The sequence below is a fragment of the Phyllobates terribilis genome, unplaced genomic scaffold (genome assembly GCF_046119375.1).
Source record: "Phyllobates terribilis strain yellow unplaced genomic scaffold, ASM4611937v1 Scaffold_12__6_contigs__length_324123572, whole genome shotgun sequence".
NCBI lineage: Eukaryota > Metazoa > Chordata > Amphibia > Anura > Dendrobatidae > Phyllobates > Phyllobates terribilis.
This window is the reverse complement of record NW_027362772.1, coordinates 158294023-158315015: the sequence shown is the minus strand read 5'-3', so window position 1 is coordinate 158315015 and position 20993 is coordinate 158294023. Positions and strand designations below refer to the sequence as shown.

At 49.1% G+C, this 20993-nt stretch overlaps 1 protein-coding gene across 1 annotated transcript in view; it reads left to right on the top strand.

Annotated features, from left to right (window-relative positions):
- Nucleotides 1-5099: 5099 nt before the first annotated feature.
- LOC141171739 (uncharacterized) overlaps nt 5100-20993 on the top strand; it is a 28894-nt gene continuing 13000 nt past the window's right edge. The window contains exon 1 of the mRNA XM_073655383.1: nt 5100-5612. Coding sequence (XP_073511484.1) covers nt 5100-5612 — 513 coding nt within the window. The remainder of the gene's footprint in view (nt 5613-20993) is intronic.

Here is a 20993-nt window from a genome sequence, read left to right as displayed (position 1 = left end):
AACCTAAAAGTTATTTTGCTCAGTTGAATTTTATTAAATTTTAAACATAAAAGTGTGGGTCAATTATTATTCAACCCCTATGTTTAATATTTTGTGGAATAACCCTTGTTTGCAATTACAGCTAATAATCGTCTTTTATAAGACCTGATCAGGCCGGCACAGGTCTGTGGAGTTATCTTGGCCCACTCCTCCATGCACATCTTCTCCAAGTTATCTAGGTTCTTTGGGTGTCTCATGTGGACTTTATTCTTGAGCTCCTTCCACAAGTTTTCAATTGGGTTAAGGTCAGGAGACTGACTAGGCCACTCCAACACCTTGACTTTTTCCCTCTTGAACCAGGCCTTGGTTTTCTTGGCTGTGTGCTTTGGGTCGTTGTCTTGTTGGAAGATGAAATTACGACCCATCTTAAGATCCTTGATGGAGGAGCGGAGGTTCTTGGCCAAAATCTCCAGGTAGGCCGTGCTATCCATCTTCCCATGGATGCGGACCAGATGGCCAGGCCCCTTGGCTGAGAAACAGCCCCACAGCATGATGCTGCCACCACCATGCTTGACTGTAGGGATGGTATTCTTGGGGTCGTATGCAGTGCCATCCAGTCTCCAAACGTCACGTGTGTGGTTGGCACCAAAGGTCTCGATCTTGGTCTCATCAAACCATAGAACCTTGAACCAGTCTGTCTCAGAGTCCTCCAAGTGATCATGAGCGAACTGTAGACGAGCCTTGACATGACGCTTTGAAAGTAAAGGTACCATACAGGCTCGTCTGGAACGGAGACCATTGCGGTGGAGTACGTTACTTATGGTATTAACTGAAACCAATGTCCCCACTGCCATGAGATCTTCCCGGAGCTCCTTCCTTGTTGTTCTTGGGTTAGCCTTGACTCTTCGGACAAGCCTGGCCTCGGCACGGGAGGACACTTTCAAAGGCTGTCCAGGCCGTGGAAGGCTAACAGTAGTTCCATAAGCCTTCCACTTACGGATGATGCTCCCAACAGTGGAGACAGGTAGGCCCAACTCTTTGGAAAGGGTTTTGTACCCCTTGCCAGCCTTGTGACCCTCCACGATCTTGTCTCTGATGGCCTTGGAATGCTCCTTTGTCTTTCCCATGTTGACCATGTCTGAGTGCTGTTCACAAGTTTGGGGAGGGTCTTAAATAGTCAGAAAAGGCTGGCAAAAGAGATCTTTAATCCACACATGTGAAGCTCATTATTCTTGGTGCCTGAACTACTTCTTAATACTTTAGGGGGACCAAACAGAATTCTTGTGGTTTGAGGGGTTGAATAATAAATGACACTCTGAATTACCTTTTAACGTTTTTAAAAAAAAAAAAAAAAAGCAAAAACAAAATTTGCTGCAGTGCATTTCCCACTTCCAGGCTGATCTACAGTGCAAATGTCACAATGCCAAGTTAATTCCGCATGTGTCAACCAGCTAAATCTGCAGGGGGTTGAATACTACTTGTAGGCACTGTATATATATATATATATATATATATATATATATATATATATATATATATATATATATAGCCAAAAATGCAAAGGAAATGTGTCATCTTTAACTTTTGTTTTTTTTTTTAGACCATTTCATCTTCAACTTACTTAACTATTAGACAATTTGTATTTTTGATGATTAATTTAATTCAACAACTGCAGGGCTGTTGGTCAGTGCAAAAGGTTACTAAACCTAAAACCTGAATATTTAAGAATGTAAAAGTGAGGGTTTTGTCTTAGGAGAATAACAATGTGTGCAGAATTATTGGGCAACTAAATAAAAATATATATTTTCCATCTTATTTTTTTTTCATCTGTTAAAGTAAGAATAATAACCAAACAACTCAAAATGTACAACATATATTTGACATTTCAAAAATGATATCAGTAGCCTATATAGTAATATAGCTGTAATTTTTAGCAATAAGAGCCATAAGATCCGTCCTTGGAGTCAGTCAGTTTCTTAATCTGTTGCCGATCAACTTCATGGGCGGTACCAACCTCCCAGACGCTTATAAGACAGGGGAGAGTTTTTCCTTCCTGTACATCTCCCAGACGGGCCCACAAGTTCTTAATAGGGTTTAGGTCAGGTGAAGAAGGGGCCGTGTCATTATTCTTTAAGGCATTTAGTGGCACCAAGCAAAGGAGACTTCAGTGCTGTGATGGAGCATTGTCCTGTAGAAGAATTATGATTTTCTTGAAAGATGCAGACTTTTTCCTGTACCACTGCTTGAAGAAAGTGTCTTCTAAAAACTGAGAGATTATTTTGAGTCTATCTTCTACCTGGAAAGGTTTAACTAGCTCCTCTTTAATAATACCAGCCCAGATCAGTGCCCACCTCCTCCTCGCTGGCACCTGAGTTAAAGTGGAGGTCTGTGTCCATTATTAATCCAGCCATGGGTTCATCCATCTGGTCCATCAAGAGTCCCTCTCATCTCATTAGTCCATAAAACCTTTGAACAATCCGTCTTCAGATATTTCTCGGCCCAGTCTTGATGTTTCCCTTTCTGTGTCTTGTTCAGTGGTGGTCGGGTTTCAGCTTCCTTACCTCGGCCATGTCTCTAAACACCGAGCACTTTGTACTTCTTGGCCTTCAGGAGACTGCAGATCTGGAATACGACAGCACTGGAGGATAATGGGGCCCTGGACGATTCACGTTTGATTATTCTCAAATCTTTAACAGTTAATGTGAGTCTTTTTTTCTCAACATCTTTTTTGTGATCCCGTCGACTATTTGCACCAAAACTTTTGCTGGTTCTGTGATCGCGCCCCAATATCTTAGCAATTTCAGGAGTGCTGCATCCTCTGTAAGTCTCTTTTTTGGCCATTTTGTCTGAGGAAAACAAGCGCCTAATAATTCTTCACATCTTGGTAAAGAGCCTCACATCCTTAGTCCGCACCCCCCTCATTACACAAATACACATCACCTGAGCAATGGTTCTTCTTATTTTGATGCAGGGTAAACCTGTATTTATTACCATTTTTTGGATGTTTTTTCTAAATATTCCAATACTTGCAAATGTTCCTATCGGAGAGAGGCTTCCTGATCATTCCTTGCAAATGGCATCATGAGATGTTGCTACAAGAGCTTGGTATGTAATTTGTGAATTAATAGTTCACATCTATCAATCTTTGTATGGTCACCTTCATCCCTCCTAGGAAACAGATATAACAGCGAGTGAATGGCCAAACACCATTGATCCTTTCCCACCATTGGATGTAGTGGTGCCATATGTTGGGAGCGGGCTCAGGAGCTGCAGGTGTCGTCTGTGTTATACAGTCAGCGCCTGTGCGAAGAGCAGCAATCAGAGCTAGCTTAGATTGCTGCTGATTTAACCATCTAAATGCCGCTGGCACTCTCACACAGCTAAAATATAACTTTCATGGCACAATCACTTTTGCACCCCAGCCCAAATGATCACAGGTTCAGGTACTGAGGGGGCAACGAAAATAACGTAAATTTAATAAAAAGTGTAAGAAAAATCCCAAAGAACAATTTTTTTATCATTTTTTTTTATTATCATGTCCCAAAAAGAAGCAAAATCAAAATCTAAGGCTACTCGACCCATACATTCAATTTTAGAATTGATGTTTTTTGTCTCCACCCCAAAAGAAAGTGATCAAGAGAGTGTGAAACTACAGGAGTGCACAAGAAAATAAGCGGTCACATGGCTCTGACGGAAAAAAAAAAATTGCAACACAAACCAATTAATTTTTACAAAGTTCTAATTTTTTCTTATTTTTCCAGTAAAATCCTTACAGTATTGGTGTAATCGTACTGACCTGGAGAAACATATTGTCGGGTCATTATTACACACAATAAACGCCGCAAAAACTAAACTCGAAATGCAGTCATGAATTTGCTTAATGACCATCAATACGCATTGTAATGGCAGCCGTAAAGGGGCCCTATTCCAAACCGCCGTTTTAAAACAGCAATGAGGACAATCCGGCTGACAGCTGTATATGACAGCTGTATATGACCCTGCGGCATCGGCCACGACCGGTTTTGGAACTAACCGGGGCCGATTGAAGCAGAGTCTAACGGGCTGAGTCAGTGAGACACTGACAGGTCTCAGGGCCTGCAGTACACAAGTATCACAATGTATGAGACCAGTGATCAAAGTACAAAATATACATGTCCCACAGTGGGACGAAGTGAAAAAGTAAAAAAAAAGTTAAATAAAATGCAGAAAAAATAAAAAAACCATACAAAAGAGATCACACAAATTACAAAATTCATTTTCACTACTAGAAACGCAGCCTTTGTGTTAAAACGAAACTAAACAATTGGCGTACACATAATTGGTATCACCGCGTCCGGAACGACCCGAATTATAAAACTGTCACATTATTTATTCTATACGGAGAATACTATAACAAAAGAATAATAAAAAACACGCCAAAAATGTCACGTTTTTATCATACTGACAAAAAATTGAATAAAAAGTGATAAAAAAGTTATATGTAAAATAAGGGTATAAATGAAAACGCCAAATAGTCCTGCAAAAAACAAGCAAATAAATAAAAAAAGTTACACAAGCTGCACAAGCCTCATTACTCCATTCATTGACTCCATTCATTGCCCTATTCATTTATTGGTACTGCTGGAGATATAGGGCCCGATTCATCAAATTTTTTGACAGTTTTCTAGTGTTAAACACTTTGAAAAGTTACAAAATTTTGGCGCAATTCGAAGTAGCACAAAAATGTTGTGACTTTTAGCATTTTTACTCCACTCCTGACTAGATCCACCAAAAGCTGCAAAGCTAAGGCACTACTGGGCTTGTGGAAGCTTGTGGAAGCCCGGGGGGGAAAATTCATAAAGGATTATGCCACTTTAGGCGCATAGATAATCTATGCATAGAAATGACTAAGACAATTATTTTAATCATTTTGTGAGCGCTTTCTCAGTCACCAGTCTTAATGAAAAGCATGCATGAATAAGATTCGCTGATTTCTTTAAGAGGCGCACAGCACCTAATGATGTATCTGATCAGTGGTGTGCGTCTCCATCTGCCTCTTCAGAAATGTTACTCCAGTCAGGGACTACAGGAACTGGAGTCATATTTCTGGAGAAGAAATTGTTCCTATTTTGAAGAATTTGATGACGGGCACAGCATCGCCCCGTCCTACAGCACTGCCCCGTCCTACAGCACCGCTCCGTCCTACAGCACCGCTCCATTCTACAGCACCGCCCGGTCCTACAGCACCGCTCCGTCCTACAGCACAGCTCCGTCCTAGAGCACTACCCAATCCTACAGCACCGCCCCGTCCTACAGCACCGCTCCGTCCTACAGCATCGCCCCGTCCCACAGCACCGCTCCGTCCTAAAGCACTGCCCAATCCTACAGCACCGCCCCGTCCTACAGCACCGTGCCGTCCTACAGCACCGTTCCGTCCTACAGCACCGCCCAGTCCTACAGCACCGCCCAGTCCTACAGCACCGACCCGTTCTACAGCACCGCCCCGTCCTACACTGGCTCTTTCCCAACTCCTCCTATTTTGGCGGAGCTACCTGAAAGTGTTGTGGAAACGCAAAAAAATCCCAATTGTTTGGCGCATCTTTGCCTTGAGCAATAATTTGAAACTTTTGAAAGTGTTTTATGCCAGTTTTCTGGTAATGACACTTTCATAAATTGGGATCTAAAAGTTTTTGAGATTCAAGAAATAAAGGGCAAACTTTGGAGATGCTGTAAAGATGCATGAGACATGAGCGTGAGACTGATAGGCTATAAAGAATGAAATATATTGATTGTGCTAAAATAATTCAGCTCAAAATGTTGAAACAAATGACAAAATTACGCTAAAATGTGGACATTTACAACATGATACTGAATATTACCCCAGTACTAAAAAAACAACATTTTCAATATCAGAAATCTAAAAATAGTCATAAAAGTTGCCAAAACATAAAGAAATCAAGAATCACTATTAACCCTTTCGCAACCTTGGGTTTTGTCGTTTTTGCTTTTTCGTTTTTTGCTCCCCTTGTTCCCAGAGCCATAGCGTTTTTATTGTTTGGTCAACATGGCCATGTGAGGGCTTATTTTTTGCGGGACGAGTTGTACTTTTCAACGCCATTACTAGTTTTACCATATCATGTACGGGAAAACGGGAAAAAAATTCCAAGTGCGGTAAAATTGCAAAAAAAAGTGCAATACCACAGTTGTTTTTTATTTGTTTTTTTTACCACGTTCACTGAATTCTAAAACTGACCTGCCATTCTTATTCTCCAGGTCATTACAAGTTCATAGACACCAAACATGTATGGGTTCTTTTATATTTAAGTGGTGAAAAAAAAATCCAAAATTTGGTAAAAAAATATATAAAAAATAGCGCCATTTTCCGAGACCTGTAGCGTCTCCATTTTTCGTGATCCGGGGCTGGGTGAGGGCTTATTTTTTGCGCGCCGGGCTGATGTTTTTATTGATAACATTTTGGGGGAGATACGATGTTTTGATCCCCCTTTATTGCATTTTATTGCAATTTTGCGGCGACCAAAAAACGTAATTCTGGCGTTTAGAATTTTTTTATCGTTATGCCGTTTACTGATCGGATTAATTCTTTTTTTATATTGATAGATCGGGCGATTCTGAACGCGGCGATACCAAATATGTGTATGTGGGGTTTATTTTTTAGTATTTTATTTTGAATGGGGCAAAAGGGGGGTGATTTAAACTTTTATATATATATATTTTTTTTATTCTTTTAATAACTTTTTTTTTTCACTTACTGCATGCTTCAATAGTCTCCATAGGAGACTAGAAGCAGCAGTTGTCTGATCGGCTCTGCTACATACAGGGGACCAGCAGGTCCCCTGTATGCAGCAGAAATGGTCCTGTGCTATGAGCGCCGACCACAAGGTGGCGCTCATAGCGACCAGATCATGACAACCACAGGCGACTGCTGCAGACCCTGGGTTGTCATGCACGCCCATCGGCGACCCGCGATCACGTGACGGGGTCGCCGGTGGGCGGGGCTTAGGACGCGCTTCCAGGAAGCGCGCGTTAAATGCCGCTGTCGGAGATTGACAGCGGCATTTAACAGGTTAACAGCCGCGGGTGGATCGCGATTCCACCCGCGGCTGTTGCGGGCACATGTCAGCTGTAAGAATCAGCTGACATGTGCTCGGTTCAGTGAGGGCTCAGCGCAGCAGCCCTCACTGAACGGGCAGTATGCAAATGAACCTACTAAGACGTCATGGGCTCTAAAGTGGTTAAACAGCTGAGACAAAGAGGGCTGTATGGTGGAGACATAGAGGGCTGTACGGTGGAGACAGAGGGCTGTATGGCGGAGACATAGACGTCTGTACGACGGAGACAGAGTACTGTACGGAGGAGACATAGAGGGCTGTACGGAGGAGACATAGAGGGCAGTATGGTGGAGACAGAGGGCTGTATGGCGGAGACATAGAGGGCTGTACGGAGGAGACATAGAGGGCTGTACGGAGGAGACATAGAGGGCTGTACGGAGGAGACATAGGGCTGTACGGAGGAGACATAGAGGGCTGTACGGAGGAGACATAGAGGGCTGTACGGAGGAGACATAGACGGCTGTATGGTGGAGACATAGACGGCTGTACGGTGGAGACATAGACGGCTGTACGATGGAGACATAGAGGGCTGTACGGTGGAGACATAGAGGGCTGTATGGCGGAGACATAGAGGGTGGTATGGAGGAGACATAGAGGGCTGTACGGTGGAGACATAGAAGACTATACGGAGGAGACATAGAGGGCTGTACGGTGGAGACATAGAGGGCTGTACGGCGGAGACATAGAGGGCGGTATGGAGGAGACATAGAGGGCGGTATGGAGGAGACATAGAGGGCTGTACAGCGGAGACATAGAGGGCTGTACGGAGGAGACAAAGAGGGCTGTATGGCGAAGACATAGAGGGCGGTATGGAGGAGACATAGAGGACTGTACAGTGGAGACATAGAGGGCTGTATGGCGGAGACATAGAGGGCTGTATGGAGGAGACAGAGGGCTGTACGGAGGAGACATAGAGGGCTGTACGGTGGAGATGTGAAGCCCAGCTGTGCTTGGTATCACAAATCCCAGAAGGGTGTAGTGAAGGATTCCTCCACAAGAGGCCCCCATAACCATTCACACATCTCCACCTTCCACCTCAGACCACCAGAGGGAGCTCCTTAGGGAGATATAAAAGGGAAGGTGGAGCCATGCAGCAGTTAGTCTGTTGATGAGTTCCTGCAGAGCGAGACACAGAAACAGGTCAGTCTGCAGTGGAGCTCAGTGACTCAGCAATTCCTCTGAGAGTTCAGTTGGTGCAAGCCTGAATACAGAGTGGAGTCCAGACTCCGTGTAGCTCAGAGAGGTGAGCTTTGGGTGTGCCGGCGCGATAAGATCGGTGAAAAGCGGCACGCTGCCGTTAGTTTGAGTAGCCTATTGAGGGTCCGAGTAGGCTGAAGGCGAAGGAGTAGAGAGTTAGTTCATAGGGGGCAGAGGAGCTTAACTAGCTCACCCCGAAGAAGTAGTTACCGGACACCGGGTTCGAAGCTTGCCGGGATCTCCACGACCCAGTAAGATAAACCGGAATCCCTGGAGAACTACAAGTCCCAGGATCGCTAAAGTGCTGATACGTACCAGAGCCAGGAGACACATAGGCCCCGTAGGTCGGGAGCGTGCACTCCAAGAGAAGGCCCTACCACAAGGTCAGCCAGCGCAGGACAGAGACAAAGTTAGGCCTAGCTCCAGGCAGGTCAGAAACTTATTAAGCAGCAGCAAGAACCAGGAGGCCCAAAACCTGCTCATTGGGGAAGATCCGGACATACACCCTTCACCCTACAGTGCTCCGGGGAGTGCCTGAATTTCCATCAGTAAAAGGTACTGAAGTGACTATTGTGTCCGTCCCTGTTCTTGCTCCGACTCGGCTGAGTCTCCTTGTCCTGTATCCCCGTTCTTATACTGCCCTGAGGCCCAGCTCCACCTGTGGGGAGCTATACCATCTAGCTGCCTTATCACCGGCCTCAGTAGACTGCGCAGCACTGGTGAATATCATCAGAAACCATAGGTGGCGTCACGAACTTTTATAAACTTAATAAATCACCAACCCCTTTTTAAAGGAGAGGCCCAGGGTACGGGCCCGGGAGCCGACCACCGCGACATCCGTAAAGGCCAGGCTAAAGGCCCGGGTAACGAGTCATCCCCATCTCCCCCTGGGCTAGTCAGAGACATAGAGGGCTGTACGGCGGAGACATAGAGGGCTGTGCGGAGGAGACATAGAGGACTGTGCGGAGGAGACATAGAGGACTGTACGGAGGAGACATAGAGGACTGTACGGCGGAGACATAGAGGACTGTAAGGAGGAGACATAGAGGGCTGTATGGCGAAGACATAGAGGGTGGTATGGAGGAGACATAGAGGACTGTACAGCGGAGACATAGAGGGCGGTATGAAGGAGACATAGAGGGCTGTACGGAGGAGACATAGAGGGCTGTACGGCGGAGACATAGAGGGCCGTGCGGAGGAGACATAGAGGGCTGAACAGTGGAGACATAGAGGGCTGTACGGTGGAGACAGAGGGCTGTACGGCGGAGACATAGAGGGCTGTGCGGAGGAGACAGAGGGCTGTACAGTGGAGACATAGAGGGCTGTACGGTGGAGACGTAGAGGGCTGTACGGCGGAGGCATAGAGTGCGGTATGGATGAGACATTGAGGGCTGTACGGAGGAGACATAGAGGGCTGTACAGTGGAAACATAGAGGACTGTACGGAGGAGACATAGAGGGCTGTACGGAGGAGACATAGAGGGCTGTACAGCGGAGACATAGAGGACTGTACGGAGGAGACATAGAGGGCTGTATGGCGGAGACATAGAGGGTGGTATGGAGGAGACATAGAGGACTGTACAGCGGAGATATAGAGGGCGGTATGGCGGAGACATAGAGGGCTGTACAGCGGAGACATAGAGGACTGTACGGAGGAGACATAGAGGGCTGTATGGCGGAGACATAGAGGGCGGTATGGAGGAGACATAGAGGGCTGTACGGTGGAGACATAGAGGGCGGTATGGAGGAGACATAGAGTGCTGTATGGCGGAGACATAGAGGGCTGTACGGTGGAGACATAGAGGGCGGTATGGAGGAGACATAGAGGGCGGTATGGAGGAGACATAGAGGAGTGTGCGAAGGAGACATAGAGGGCTGTACGGAGGAGACAGAGGGCTGTACAGCAGAGACATAGAGGACTGTACGGAGGAGACATAGAGGGCTGTATGGCGGAGACATAGAGGGTGGTATGGAGGAGACATAGAGGGCTGTACGGAGGAGACATAGAGGACTGTACGGTGGAGACATAGAGGGCTGTGCGGAGGAGACAGAGGGCTGTGCGGAGGAGACATAGAGGGCTGTGTGGAGGAGACATAGAGGACTGTGCGGAGGAGACAAAGAGGGCTGTACGGTGGAGACATAGAGGGCTGTACGGTGGAGACATAGAGGGCTGTACGATGGAGACATAGAGGGCTGTACGGAGGAGACATAGAGGGTGGTATGGAGGAGACATAGAGGGCTGTACGGAGGAGACATAGAGGGCTGAACGGCGGAGACATAGAGGGCTGTGCGGAGGAGACATAGAGGGCTGTACGGTGGAGACAGAGGGCGGTATGGAGGAGACATAGAGGGCTGTATGGTGGAGACATAGAGGACTGTACAGAGGAGACATAGAGGGCTGTACGGAGGAGACAGAGGACTGTACGGTGGAGACATAGAGGACTGTACGGAAGAGACATAGAGGGCTGTACAGCGGAGACATAGAGGACTGTACGGAGGAGACATAGAGGGCTGTATGGCGGAGACATAGAGGGTGGTATGGAGGAGATATAGAGGACTGTACAGCGGAGACATAGAGGGCAGTATGAAGGAGACATAGAGGGCTGTACGGAGGAGACATAGAGGGCTGTACGGTGGAGACAGGGGGCGGTATGGAGGAGACATAGAGGGCTGTACGGCGGAGACATAGAGGGCTGTACGGAGGAGACATGGAGGGCTGTACGGAGGAGACATAGAGGGCTGTACGGAGGAGACATAGAGGGCTGTACAGAGGAGACATAGAGGGCTGTACGGTGGAGACATAGAGGGCTGTACAGAGGAGACATAGAGGGCTGTACGGAGGAGACATAGAGGGCTGTACAGCGGAGACATAGAGGGCTGTACGGCGGAGACATAGAGGGCTGTACTGCAGAGTCTTTTCATCACACTTGATTTATGAATAATGATGTAATAAAGAACTTTCGATGTCACTTTAGCCAGACGTCCCAAGACTGAAAATCAAAAGATAATTGATTATAATATTATAATTTTCTTCATCAAGTTCATCAACCATTTGTAGGTTGTTTTAGTTACATATGTGAACAAATGATCAATAAATGATTCCTAAAAAAACAAGTAATATTGTTGCCCAACAGGTATGAAAGAGTGAGGAAAGTATATTGTGGATATAGGCGTTCTGCATTTTGTGAAAAATGTGACAAAAATATTTAAATGCCCTTTGAAGTGTCCATCTCACATGTCACTTCAGAGAGTTTCTCCTCCATCATCTACCAGGATCCTTGTATCATTCAGGTTGGTCCTGTAAATTACTATTCTGCAGTTTTACCACTGATTGTGTCGGGCACTTCTCCCCAATCTACGGCTCTTTATGCCATTCTGGGAGTTGTAGTTCTGACACCAGCATAGAGCTGCCGGCTGGGAACATTGGTATAAGGCAATGTAACAGCGTTGTATCAGTAAGGACTTACCTGGGGAACATCTGCTTCTTCTTGCAAAACTTTCTCTTTATAAAGCGACGCCAGAAAGAAGCCAATCGGGTTTGAAGAACTTAAAAAAAATAATAATTAACATTTCTATTAGATTTGTTTTAACAATTACTTCTTTTGCTGTTTATCTTCCCATTTTCTGCCTATGATATCTTTTGTTTGTGCATTTTGATATTTATAGGACTTTTTCAGAATGGATTTTGAAGTAGAGAATAATAACAAATGATGTTATAGAAATGTTTACTGTGGCACCCCAGGGGTCTGGTTTTCCACAGTAATGTAATGTTATGTCTGAGAGCAGGTGGGAGGTCCTTTGGTCAGGGATCCTGTGCATGCCACACCTCCTGCCCAGTCTTGGGAGGGGAAGAACTTCCCCTGTATAAACCCGGGGCTGAGGCAGGGTGAGTCAGACAAGGAGAGTGGAGACAAGAAGCAGCATAGGAAACAGCAGAGTTACAAGGAGTCAGGGGCTGGCAGCTGCAGAGCTCGCCCTGACTAAGAAGATTCTTTACCGGATCCGGAGTCCGAGGCTGTGGGGACTAACTCCTTCCCAGCAGCAGAATCCGTCAGGCAGGGGATTTCAGGTCCTCTGGCCCAGAAGCCCGAAGGCACGGTCACACGCGTGGGACCAGCACCGCCATCGTGGAGCGGAAGCCATTAGAAGGCCCCGAGTCACCGGCCATACGGGTGAGCACCACACGGTACACTCAGGGACGTGGGCTACTTACAACAGCTTCTAGCAAGGTAGCCAGAAGAGTACAGTCAGTTTGGGAGGCCTACAACTACGCCTGGCCAGGGGAGATCCCATCTGCTCAAAGACTGACCAGGCCCCGTTTGCTAGCAAGTACTCCGGGAGGGTCTGTCGTTGTTACCAGTAAAGACCCTGAACTACACCGTACCGTCTCTGAGTGGTTCCTGCTACCCCCATCATCCACGTCGGCTGCCCTGAGGCCATACCCCTCCCGTTGGGGGTTATACTATCACGCTGCACAATCCTACCACCGGCCTCAGCGGTCTGCCCTGCAGCAGCAGCTTCCTGGCTGCACTCAACGGGTGGCGTAGTCATCAACTATTTACTACTAATAGACTGCCGTCTAGTTTGACTCCCTGGGCACGGACCGGGTCACCGCCACGAGACTACAACCCTCCACTGATCCGGCTCCGGGTAGGCTCCCGCGTGCGCAACGCAGCGCGACACAGGCCCAGGGGCGCGTCAACTTTGGCGTAGTCGGCAGGATTTCGTGCCCGCAACCACCGGGTACTGCGTGCCTGAAAAGCAAAGACTGTTCAAACTTACCAGTGGTGAAGGTTTCCCGCCATCCGGCGCCATTTTCTACCTTCTTCCCGCCATCCGTGGAGTTTTCCCGCCATTGGACGCCATCTTGAGGACGCCGCGCGGGAAGAAGAGGGGCGTGGACTCCGAAAGCGCGCGAGAACTGAAGCCCCGCCTCACGTCCGGACGTTGCGTAAGGTCCTGGAAGGAGCCCAGCAGACGCCGACGTCACAGGAGCGCGACGGAAGGTCCTCAACCCTGACGATCCACTGCGGAGCCGCGGCCTACGGAAGAGGATCATCGCAAGGTAGGCCACGGTCCACTAGGGGGGAGGAAGATGTCGGATACGGAGGAGAGCTTCACTGCCTCAACCCCCGCCAGCGCTACCGCTGCTGCAGTTATGCCCTTCACCATGCCCTATATCCCGGGAGCAGCTTGGCTACCCCAGTACTCAGGGGAGTCACATACCCTGCATGACTTTAGAGAAAAGCTGGATAGCCTCTTCCAGGTGTACCCCCTCACAGAAGAGCAAAAAGTGAGCATCCTGGTGGCCCAACTAACCGGGGCAGCCAAAAGGGAAGTAAAATCCTGGCCACCTGGGAGGAAGACTGTCGCAGGGATACTAACCCGGCTGAAGGACACCTTTGATACCCGCACCTCAGCCGAGATTAAGCTTAGATTCTACGGGTGCAAGCAGCGAGCGCATGAGAGTATAAGGGACTATGCACTAAACCTACAAGAGGCCCTGAGGGCCATAAAGCAGATCGACCCTGATGGGGTGGGAAACGAGGACAGGCTATTGACTGAACAATTTATAGAGGGTTTATATTGCAATGCCCACCGAACCCAGTTGCGGGCAATGGCCTTACAGGATCCCCATCTGGACTTTGCACAGTTCAAGGATAGAGCTATCCGGGTGCTCCGAGAACCAGCACCGGGTGGCGTTGTTACCCACAGGCGCCCAGCTATCACTTACCACCAGGAGGCGGCGCCCTTGTTGGCAGGGCCTGTGGGAGCTGATGCGCAGGCTTTGGACAATGACCCGGCTCCAGACCTACACCATCAGGTCCAAGAGCTAGCTAAGAGCGTTGCTGCGCTAACCCGAACTGTGCAGTCTTTACAGGTTTCCACCCCAGGGAAGATCCAGCTGGCATCCGGACCGGAGGACATCCCGTGGCGTCGACCAAGGAGGACCCCACCGGCCAGAGGAAGACCCAGTGACCGATACAGCGAGGACGGACGACCCATCTGCCGCCGCTGCAATCAACCCGGACATATGGAAAGGTACTGTTCTTTAAACGGGCACAACCTGGGGTAGAGGGCCAACCCCCAGGAAAAAGATCACCAGGCCCATCGAACTGGCGCGACAGATATGTGGGAGGACGTCCAGTCTTGCCTGTGGTACTGGATGGCATTCCCATGAGTGCCCTACTGGATACCGGGTCACAGGTCACCACCATCCCGTACGTGCTCTTCAAGCAGTACTGGAATGACTCGGATATTACCCGCTACCCCGACGACGACTTGAGTATCATCGCCAGCAATGGTCAGCCCGTGCCACAGATCGGATTTAAAGAGGTGACCATCAAAATTGGTAGAGTCGAACTGGCCGCACAGGGACTGATCATTGTAGATATTGATAAACATGAGAGTCACCCAAAAATAACTCTAGGAACTAATGTAATTGAAAATTGTCTTGCAGAGGTGATTTTCCTTTTACAGCAGGTTGCCAAGAATGCCAGCTCCGGCGAGTAGCGGGTGCTCCAGAAAGAGATCCGGGCACTGATGCAACGGCAACAAGTGGAACTCTCCGGCGGTGAGATTGGTAGCGTAAGAATGTGTGAACCTTTTCCTATTGCCATGCCCCCAAAAAGTGAAATGATGATTTGGTGCCGGGCAGCTATTGGTCTGAGAGGTAGAGATTACCAGGCAATGGTAGAACCAGTTTACTCAGACAGTAGGCCCACCATTTTGACAGCACGGGGGGTCGTCAATGTACGCCATGGGAGGGTGCCCGTTCGCATAATAAATATCGGGGAGAGGGAAGTGTACCTGCCCCGGTATGCCACGCTAGCCAAATTATATATCACTAATCAAAATTCTATACAATCTGTGGAACCCTTGCCTCCATCTCACCCGGAGGAAGGTAACGGCTCTAAGAAAGACATGGAGGACTGGTGTCAGCAACTACATCTGGGTACTGACTCCACTCCCTCACATCAGAAACAAGGAGTCTATCGGGTGGTTCAAGAGTATGAGAGAGTGTTTAGTAAACACCCGTTAGACTTCGGGCGAGTCAAGGGGGTAGAACATCGCATCCCCACGGGAGATCATCCTCCCATAAAAGAGAGGTATCGACCCGTACCCCCTGCACATTACCAACACGCCAAGGGGATGCTTAGAGACATGAAGGAGGCTGGGGTAATCCGGGATAGTTGTAGCCCCTGGGCAGCCCCATTAGTTTTAGTCAAAAAGAAAGACAACACCATGAGGATGTGTGTAGATTACCGGAAAATCAACCGTATCACACACAAGGATGCGTACCCCTTACCAAGGATAGAGGAGTCATTGGCTGCGTTAAGATCTGCTAACTTCTTCTCTACCTTGGATCTCACTAGCGGGTACTGGCAGGTTCCTGTAGCAGAGGCAGACCGGGAGAAGACCGCATTCACCACCCCGATGGGACTTAGCGAGTTCACCTGCATGCCGTTCGGACTCTGCAACGCACCAGGAACCTTCCAACGCCTAATGGAGTGTTGTCTGGGCCACAGAAACTTCGAGACGGTCCTGTTGTACCTGGACGATGTCATCGTATATTCCAAGACGTATGAGGACCACCTGAAACACCTGGCGGAAGTGTTCGAGGCTCTGGCGAGTTACGGCCTAAAGGTGAAACCCTCCAAGTGTCACCTCCTGAAACCAAAGGTGCAGTACCTGGGACACGTAGTGAGCGCTGACGGAGTGGCTCCCGACCCTGATAAAATCACCGCAATTAAGGAATGGCCAAGCCCCTCCAGCGTAAAAGAAGTGCGGCAGTTCCTCGGGTTGGTAGGCTACTACCGAAGGTTTATTCCCGGTTTCACCAAAAAGGCAGCACCTATGCAGGACCTCCTGATAGGCCAGTCCCGGAAGGCCAAGAACCAGAAGCCGCCCTTCAAATGGGAAGAGCTGGAAGAAGAGTCCTTCCGCCAGCTGAAGATGGCCCTCACGGGGGACGAAATCCTGGCGTACCCGGATTATAGCCAGCCCTTTATCCTCTACACCGACGCCAGTAACATCGGGCTAGGAGCCGTACTGTCCCAGATCCAGCAGGGGAAGGAACGAGTAATCGCCTACGCCAGCCGAAAACTGCGACCCACCGAAAGGAACCCCGAGAATTACAGCTCATTTAAGTTAGAGTTCCTGGCTGTAGTATGGGCAATCACTGAGCGCTTTAAGCATTACCTTACTTCTTCCCGGTTCACCGTGTACACGGATAACAACCCGCTGACACACCTGGACACGGCAAGACTCGGTGCCCTGGAGCAGAGGTGGATGGCCCGTCTGTCCAACTACGAGTTCACAATTAAATACCGGGCAGGACGCTCCAATACCAACGCGGACGCCCTGTCCAGGATGCCCAACCTGCCGGACGGAGGAGAAGATCCGGAGGGACTGGAAGAAGTTGAACTCCCTGCGTTCCACCGTCATGGGACTATTCAGTATTCCCACCGGGTAAGGAGTAAGCAGGCTGCTACGTTGAACCCCTTACCCCACTACAACTGGGCGGAAACGCAAGACAGCGACCCTGCCGTCCGACTGGTGAAGGAGATGCTGACTCGGCCGGAGGCTCGCCTTGAACCAGATGCTCCGGAGGAAGCCAAACAACTATGGGCAGAGAAGAGTCAACTGTTCCTTTACAAGGGGAAGTTGTGCCGCAGAATGGTTAACTCCCGGACGCATGAATTACTCTGGCAAGTAGTGGTGCCACGAAGAGACGCAGCCATGGTGATGGAGGCATACCACGACGGAGCTGGACACTTTGGGTGGAAAAAGCTGGAGTTCCTGCTGCGCGAGCGGTTCCACTGGGTAGGCATGAGGGGAACCATCGAGAAGTGGTGCAGAGATTGTGGCCCGTGCAATCTGAGAAGGAAGGACCGGGCCAGCCAGAAGACTCCCCTGCAGTCCATCGTCACCCGGCAACCGTTGGAACTGGTAGCCTTGGATCATGTAAAACTGACCCCAAGCAGAAGTGGCTACGTCTACGCGTTAACCATCGTGGATCATTACTCCCGGTTCTTGGTTGTCGTCCCCGTCAAGGACTTAACGGCTCAAACAGCAGCTAGAGCCTTCCAGCAGCACTTCTGCCGTCCACACGGGTACCCGGACCAAGTGCTGACGGACCAGGGACCTGCCTTTGAAGCGGAGGTCTTCCAGGAATTCTGCAATCTGTATGGCTGCCGGAAGATAAGGACGACACCCTACCATCCGCAAACTAATGGACTTTGTGAAAAAATGAACCAGGTGGTAATGGATCTTCTAAAAACATTGCCCCTGGAAGAACGCAGTCTGTGGCCTGAGAAGTTGCCCGATCTGGTGGACCTATACAACCACATCCCGGTAGGTTCCACCAACTGTACCCCGGCTTACCTAATGAGGGCGAGACCTGGTAAGTTACCTGTTGACCTGGAAATGGGAGTCCTGACACCTGAGGACACTTCACCAGAAACAGACTGGGACACAGAGAGGCAGCAGCAGTACCGGAGAGTACAAGAGAGCGTGGAGCGAAGTCTCTGTCAGGCTAGGGAGAGACAAGAGAAGACTTACAACCAGTATGCTCCCGCTGTTCCCCTGGAACCCGGAGAGCAGGTCTTGAAGAGGAAAAGACGGCTCCACAAGTTGGATGACCAGTGGGAGAAGGACCCGTACACCGTACTGCCCTCAAGCCACGAGAACCCGAAGGTCTGTACCATCAGTAAAGACGGAGGGGAAACCACAGCCATTGTATCCCGGGACCACCTGAAGAAGTGTCCCGAACAACTGAGGAACCCTGAAGAAGAACAAGAAGACCATCGACCCGTAGAGGAAAGGGAAGATATGGTTAGTACCATGCTCGGGGACTTCCCTCGGTCTTGGACTCAAGTCAATGGTGCAGTTGTGGTACCCGTACTCACCTTCCTCCAACCATCATCCCAAGAACCTACGGAGCAACGGGTAGAGCTGGAAGAACAGCCGGTCCAGGAGGCAGAAGACTCCACACGAGTAGAACAGGAGAATCAACCCTCTGCTTATAGTGAGCCTGCCGTACCCCTAGTGAGACAAAGAGCCGGTAGACAGCTGCCCAGTTTACCCTTGACAGCTCCTACACCCTGTAGTTCAGGGCCAGACAGTCAGCTCCGTAGGTCCACTAGGGCCACTAGAGGCCAGTTACCCGCACGCTGGAGAATTTGAAGTGTAAAAATAGTTTTATTTATGTTTATCTGTGTATTGTTGCTTGTGTATAATTTTGTGTTTCCAGTTGTTTTTAGGAAACCTTGGTGGATTTACCGGGAATCCTTGTATATAGTTGGAGCGTAACCCAGGATGGACTAGAGACTGTTAAGGACTCGGGGTAGGACAGACCCCTACCTGGTTACGTCTCCCTGTGTTGGTGAAATGGACACCTTTGCTTTTCTTCAAAGACTGCATCCGGTTGCGGACACGCCGTAACCATCTTATGTGTTTTTCTTATAGTATTGTTATTGTTATACTTTGTTATGTTTTTCTAAATGTGTTTAGTCCCGGAGTACTAAATTTCACTAGGGGGGAATGTGGCACCCCAGGGGTCTGGTTTTCCACAGTAATGTAATGTTATGTCTGAGAGCAGGTGGGAGGTCCTTTGGTCAGGGATCCTGTGCATGCCACACCTCCTGCCCAGTCTTGGGAGGGGAAGAACTTCCCCTGTATAAACCCGGGGCTGAGGCAGGGTGAGTCAGACAAGGAGAGTGGAGACAAGAAGCAGCATAGGAAACAGCAGAGTTACAAGGAGTCAGGGGCTGGCAGCTGCAGAGCTCGCCCTGACTAAGAAGATTCTTTACCGGATCCGGAGTCTGAGGCTGTGGGGACTAACTCCTTCCCAGCAGCAGAATCCGTCAGGCAGGGGATTTCAGGTCCTCTGGCCCAGAAGCCCGAAGGCACGGTCACACGCGTGGGACCAGCACCGCCATCGTGGAGCGGAAGCCATTAGAAGGCCCCGAGTCACCGGCCATACGGGTGAGCACCACACGGTACACTCAGGGACGTGGGCTACTTACAACAGCTTCTAGCAAGGTAGCCAGAAGAGTACAGTCAGTTTGGGAGGCCTACAACTACGCCTGGCCAGGGGAGATCCCATCTGCTCAAAGACTGACCAGGCCCCGTTTGCTAGCAAGTACTCCGGGAGGGTCTGTCGTTGTTACCAGTAAAGACCCTGAACTACACCGTACCGTCTCTGAGTGGTTCCTGCTACCCCCATCATCCACGTCGGCTGCCCTGAGGCCATACCCCTCCCGTTGGGGGTTATACTATCACGCTGCACAATCCTACCACCGGCCTTAGCGGTCTGCCCTGCAGCAGCAGCTTCCTGGCTGCACTCAACGGGTGGCGTAGTCATCAACTATTTACTACTAATAGACTGCCGTCTAGTTTGACTCCCTGGGCACGGACCGGGTCACCGCCACGAGACTACAACCCTCCACTGATCCGGCTCCGGGTAGGCTCCCGCGTGCGCAACGCAGCGCGACACAGGCCCAGGGGCGCGTCATTTACAGTGAGGTGAAAGATAAATGTCTGGCCCCACGTGTCTGTAGCCTCCTGACAATGTCTGGGCATGCTCCTGATGAGATAATGGGTGGTATTCTGAGGTATCGGGGCATCGGTGAGCTCCTGCACAGCCTGTTACTTGGCGGCGTTGGATGCGCTGATGCTTTACAAACCTGAGGTTTTCAATAGGATTCAGGTCTGGGAAACATGAGAACCAGTTAGTGGCATAAATGCCTTCATCATCCAGGAGCTGTCCACACACTCAGGTCACATGAGGATGGACGTTGTCTTGTTTTGTTTTCAATGTTTTATTTATTGAGAATAAGAGATAACAAATAACAAATCATTTTCATGTTGAATCAAATCTTAAAGAAGTGGTAAACAGCTTTAAACATGAGATTGAGGTAAACAGACTGAGGGTATGTGCACACGATGCAGAAATGAAGCAGAAAATTTCTGCATCATTTCTGCATCTCCCTGGCAGAAAAAACGCATGCAGATTGTGCATGCGTTTTTCCTGCAGAATACATGCGGATCCACATGCAGATTGACATGCGTTTCCGCATGCAGATTGACAAGCGCTTTCCAGGCGATTTTAGCATCACCTGGAAAGTGCTTGACAACTAGGTCACACTATATAAATCCATGCAAACAGCATGGATTTATATAGTGTGACCCGAGAGAGTGTATATACTTACCTCTGATGGCCCGCGCTGTCCTGCTTTACAAAGTTCCCGGCTGCCGGCAACTTTGAATTGAAAGACCTGCCGACGTCAGCGTCACGTGACCCGTCACATGACTCTGACGTCACCGCAGGTCCTACAACTCACTGCAAGTGTCGGGAACCAAGCGGGAGCGCTGCGCGGGCCGACAGAAGGTAAGAATACATTTATTTTTTATTTTATTCTTTTTTTACAGCTTTTTTAATGGTACCTGGGTGTGGATGAGACTCTCCTCTCCTCCACACCCGGGTACCATCCACATATTAGAACGCGCCAATAACGCAAGTACAAATGCTGTCTTGCGGAATTGGCGCGTTCTAATGCAAGTCAATGGCGGCGAAATCGCCGCGTTTCCGCAAAATTAATTGACATGCTGCGGATTTTTGACCGCAGCGTTAACGCTGCGGAAAAATCCGCATCATGGGCACAGCACATGCGGATTTCCATTGGGGAACATTGCTTCCCTTCTA